The sequence below is a fragment of the Tinamus guttatus genome, unplaced genomic scaffold (assembly GCF_059628265.1).
Source record: "Tinamus guttatus ecotype Peru unplaced genomic scaffold, ASM5962826v1 Tinamus_guttatus_pri_ptg000004l, whole genome shotgun sequence".
NCBI lineage: Eukaryota > Metazoa > Chordata > Aves > Tinamiformes > Tinamidae > Tinamus > Tinamus guttatus.
In genome coordinates, this window is record NW_028288538.1 from 7,983,541 (window position 1) to 7,989,066 (window position 5,526).

General features: G+C 40.0%; 1 protein-coding gene across 1 annotated transcript; it reads right to left on the minus strand.

Moving 5' to 3' along the window:
* Positions 1-1,282: 1,282 nt before the first annotated feature.
* On the minus strand, positions 1,283-4,175 carry BCL2A1 (BCL2 related protein A1). Its single transcript, XM_010217444.2, has 2 exons — positions 3,529-4,175; positions 1,283-2,072 (listed from the first exon to the last, which is right to left on the minus strand). Exons 1-2 carry the CDS (start codon positions 3,946-3,948, stop codon positions 1,968-1,970), a joined length of 525 nt encoding a protein of 174 aa, XP_010215746.2. The 5' UTR covers positions 3,949-4,175; the 3' UTR covers positions 1,283-1,967.
* Between the last annotated feature and the right edge of the window lie 1,351 nt (positions 4,176-5,526).

Here is a 5,526-nt window from a genome sequence, read left to right on the forward strand (position 1 = left end):
CACTGGGCCATTAATGATCCAGACTTTTATTTAAACCCAGGTTTTATCTGAGAAACGCACATTCTAAAATCAGGACACCAACTCTGTTGTTTAAAAGGCCAGGTTACTATTTCATTTAAAAAATTAACTCCCCGGTAGAATAGAAGTTACTCGTTAGTAGAAAAGGATGTGACTATAATATTAACACCTAATATTAGCTATACTACAATATGCACTTAATTAAAACTATGTATGAAAGGGAACTGAATAGTAATGTAACTGAATAGTAAGTCCTATCAAGAAGACTTAAATTGCAAATAAGTAAATAGGTCTCAAAGTGTGCTTTCAATGTCATTCCTGATAGAAATTTGCATAGCTATCTTGGGAATGGACATTTTCTTCCACCTCCCCTTAGGGAGTTGCCATCTCTGCGTCAGCAACAACAAAGTTTATCTCAGAAGCCCTACTATATATATTAAATAATCTTTCTTGCTTTCATTGGAGACAAGAGCAGAGGAGAGGGAGCAATACAGTTTCTAGCAAACATTAACATCAGTTGTGTTTTCTAGGTAAACTCACTAAGTGTATGAGGAAATGGTTGTCAGAAGGTGGTGAGCTCATTCTCCCTACATCGTAAAGCCTTGACCATGCAGAGAGTTTGTGGGCGAGAATAATGTCACTGACCTGGCGGCAAGTGCCCCAGACCCGCAGCTGCCTCAGCAGTTTGTCTTCCAGCAGGTCCACAAAAGAGTGTCTAGATCCAGGCTCAGTTCCCCGATGTATGAGAAAGGATCCCCACAGCTGAAGACAAACTGTTCTAGAATAAATTCTTGAATACTACTGTATAAAGTTTGGAAGTAAATGGAATTTGCGTCAGAATAGACATTTCCCCAGACTGTGGTTTGGAAACCTGTTATGAGAAAACACTTATGAATTTGCTGAATTTGCGGTATATCCCAAAATACAAAGTATTATCATCAAAGCTGAAACATTTAATTTATTTTGCCAAAAGGCTGCCCATTTCTTATGCAAGTTACCAGGTAATACCTAAGAACTACTGCAGAAAATTAAAGCCATCAATGGACGAGTATGACTCAAACCCATACTTAGATTTTGGAGTAGCTCCCTAGTAACTTTTATAAGAGTTACCTAATCTAGATAATTAGGTTCCCCTTTTCCCACCCTCCAGGTTTTCTGGAAGAAAAAAAAAAAAAGAAAAAGCAATTGTAAAACTTTAAAATACACAATTTATTTTTCAGAAGTTAGTGTATTTACACATTTTTCTGTTTTTAAAACATTTTTTCTATTTAAAATTGTTTTGTCTAAAGAAGTTCAGTCAGGTGACTACATTACCAAAATTTGAAAGAGCAGTTACTGTAGATATGAGCAATTAAAAACATACAGCAATAATTGTTAAACCCATACTATTGCATTAACAATAAGTGAGTGCACATTTTTAAGTTGCCAATTTCCACAAATTGCTCTTTCCCCAAAGACTGTTTAGTCTGTGCCACACACTCTTCTGTGTTGGAATTAGCATTCCCTTTTCCCTCACCCTTCTGCTTATACAAATGTTGCAGTAAAATGCATTACATAGTACTTCATTTACAAAACAAATGAGATGATTAAAACTTGTTTCTTAACCCATTGGATTGTATTTAAATAAACAATGTCCTTTCATAGACATGCAACAGATTCCAAAAACTCTCTAGATCCAGATGTTGAACTCACTCTCTCAAAATAGTCCTGCCTGAAAGGGTTGATTTGCATTGCTGAACGATGCTGCTTTCGCTCCTCTTCAGAGGGTCCTAGGACCATTTGGCCATTACGATAGCATGTGAAATATTGTATTTAGTAAAAATAAATACAAATAAATTAAAAAAAAATATGCAAGGAAAGTATTCTCCAGTTTGATATTGCTTGGAGGAAAGCTTGGCTATGAAGCTTGGGGCAATATCTACTTTATACACATGGCAGGCCCATTCTTTTCAGTAGTACTCTCTGAGCAGGGAGAAAAAAGCCATCAATACGGCTGTAATTTTGGAGAGAGACAGTAGTGATCTCCTTTCAAACTTCGACAGGAAGCCATTTTCCTGTGGAAAAAAGAGCATGCACAGTTAGGGAGAGCTTAAAAATAATGAGGAAAAATACATCACTTCATGCTCAGGTTAAGAGTGCTACACCATTGTGCACAGAGCGTCAACTTTTAGGTGCTCTGTCTTAGAAGGGTGAACAGGGTTTTTTTAAAATAGCTGATTTTTTTTTTTTAAAAATATGACTTTATACTATAAATATTATATTTATAAATATAAATTGTATTTATTTATAGATATAAATATAAGTGTAATATTTAGCATTATTTAGAATATAATTATTATAATTTTATTATTTTAAGCCTCATTATTTTACTGTGATGAACTACATATTATGACAGAGAATGTTGTCTGGTGTTGATACTTCTTGTAGATAGGATTGTCTCTGGAAAACACGGAGAAAGGAGCCTTCAAAATAAATCTGATGTGTGAAGGATGAGTGACTATCACTTTTTTTTGCTGTTACCAGAGAAAGGACTAAAGCAAGCAAAAGGAAAATAAAGAGAAAAAAGAAGAAACTAGAAAACAAGTGAGGGAAAAAATAATATCAAATATAAGGGAAGTGGGAATAGAGAGGGGTGTAAAGAGAAAGTACCATTTACAAATAGGTGAAGGAAAAAAGTACCAGGGAAATATCTGACACTGATGTCACTTAATTTCCCCTTCCCATAAGTGCAGTACAAATTACTGTGCGCTGTAATGGGACTCTGCAAAGTGAAAGGAACCTCCCCCTCCAGCAGCAGAAGGGAAATTCAGCAGTTCGATAAAAGAGCACACAAACTGAGGAAGACTTGTCACCGATTTGACTATTGGTATATGAAGGTTGTAGGATTATCTCAGCCCAAAATAAACCTACAATTTGACGCTGGTTGTATTTAGCTGTAAATTTGTTCAAGTGAACAGACTTGGGGGATGAATTAGTGGCTACATTGAAATCCACTGCAAGCAAAAGCCTTGACTTAAGCTCTGAGGATCACCCCTGTATGCTCCCTGCTCGACTTCAGCTTCAACCAGCTCCTCTACAGAAGCATAATTATTTGCTGAACCTATCCTAGGGATGCCATTGAATTTTGAGTTCAATAAAGGAAAATTTGTTGGAATTCATAGTTGACCCTGCTTTGAGTGTGAGGGCTGGACTAGGTGGTCTCCTAATATCCCTCCCAGTCTGAATTATGACATGATCCTATGAATCAAGACTAACTATAAGATTTTAACTGTTAAAGGTACAGAAAGTGATTTTTCTAAAAGAAAAATATATTTTAGCATTGGTCCCTTTCAAGCAGAAGCCAAGTTTTTACTGCAAGTCTCAAGGAGAGATTCCAGATATCAGAAACTAAGCTACCAAATAAAGCCCAGAATATAATGTTTTTGACACGATCAGTAACAATATTTTTCCTTAATTAAGAACAGTCAACACTTGGGTAAAAAAATGACAAGATGCTGGACTGCAACTTACCCAGCCACCATTCGCATCTATCCATTCAGCTTTGTTATTTATGATGTACTCTGTGATGAAGTAAGAAATCTGCTCCTTCTCCTCTCCTGTGAGCTGAACTCCGTGCTCTTGAAGCTTCTTAGTGAGAAGTCCTCCAAAGGTAAATATGGTCATGATTCGTCCCCAGTTAGTATTTCCATCAGCAAATTTTTCTTCCATGACTCCATTGAAAATTCTCTTGGCAACATCTACAGAGTCAATATCGATCCTATCCAAGATTGGTCGGAGAGCCTCCTCTGTTTGATCTTGCAGTGAAGATGCAATGTTCCGCAGGACGTGAGCAACTCTGGTCTGGGCTGGCCCGAGATGTGATTCTTGAAGAACATACTGCAGATAATCGTGAGCTAAATAGTATACGTAATAAAACTCAGCGGTTTCCATTTAGAATCAACTCAGAGAGCAGTGCACAGCTCTAAGCGAGGCAGTAAGCACGACAGAGCTTGCACACAGCTTTTTATCTTCGGGGATTGATGGAATTTTTTTTTCTTTACCACAAAAAGTTCCTGTAACTCTAATGACTTAATAATGTGTAGGCTGTGGAATATGTCACAGCGGAAGTGAAAGAGAACTGCAGAGAGAGAAAGCACGTCTTCTTGAATGATTTATTATTTCTGTAAATAGTAAGATTCTGCTGTTAAAATCACCGTCTTTTACCACATTCTTTATCGGTATAAATTGGCATTTTCTAGGGGCTTCTGCAATGTAATGCCAGCAAAGGTTAAGGACTTTATAAAAAATGCCTGAAAAGATGTATGCTATAGGAGCAGGCAGATGCCCTGTCCCCCCCAGTCTCAGCATTGCCATTGGTTAAGGCTCCAGTATGTACTGTAGGTGTGTGGATTATTTCTAATTCGCAGGTATTGGAAGAAACTGGTAAAAGTTTCCAACTGGATAGAAAAAAATAGATAAACTTTCTTCATCATTCAGGAGGTCTTTATATAACTCCTGCTCAAAGAGGGAACACAAAGGTGGGACATCTTTTCCAGCAATATGGAAAACGGGGAGAGCCACTTTTATGGTGCTATTCCGTTTTTGCAAACTCTCCCATACTGTCTCTATGAGTGCTCATCACCATCTTTCTCTGAAGATTTGAATGTGTAGCTTCAAAGACCTCCTTCCCCCTCAGGGAGTTCTGGTATAAAAGACAATATTAGTGTAAAAGACAATACTAATGCAGCCAGCATGTCATAACATGAGATGGAAAATATGGGGCCATGCTGGTAATGTGAGATACCATCTGAATCTTTCATGACAACAAAAACACCGTAATACCTCCAACTCCTGGTCTTCGATTCAAATTTTTGGTCAAGCTGCTGCTTTGGGGGAGAATATGGAGGTGTGTTTTGGGGGAGAGGGTGTATCTTGCTTTGGCAACAAGCTCCCTTTGCCTGAGGCAACGGCTAGAGGGACAGGATGGGACTCTCCAGAGCTTCACCCCATTGCAAAGGCTTCAGGGCAGCAAGCAGCTGGGTGCTTGGAGACCTCTCTTTCTCCATCCTTTCTTTTCCCTCCCTTTCTTCATCCCTCTGCTCCTGAGCCAGCTCTCACTCACAGCCCTTCCTTCCCTCTGAGTTTTCCAAGCTCCGAACAAGCAGCGCTCCAGCAGCCAGCGCTCCTGCTCCGCGGCCCATGGCCTGCGCCCCGTCCTGGCTGCTGCTGACGCTCCCTTCCAGGGCCGGTGAGCCCGGGCACCTGCGGAGAGCCCAGCGCCAGATCCCCCATGTCGGGATAGCCCCGGGATCCGGGAATGAAGCCGTCTGCGCTGGGACACGGCTGGGGAGCCTGGCCCGGTCAGCCGTTCAACTCCCGCCCACGCGGTGCCCAATATCACATTGCAGAAACCCACTGAGCAGAGCACTGTACTTTCCAGTTTCTTCTCAGGATTTTCCTTCTCTGCATGACAAGTCTCAGAATGACAACAGTCGCCTTCCAGCCTCAGCAGGGGTTGAAACCTCAGGC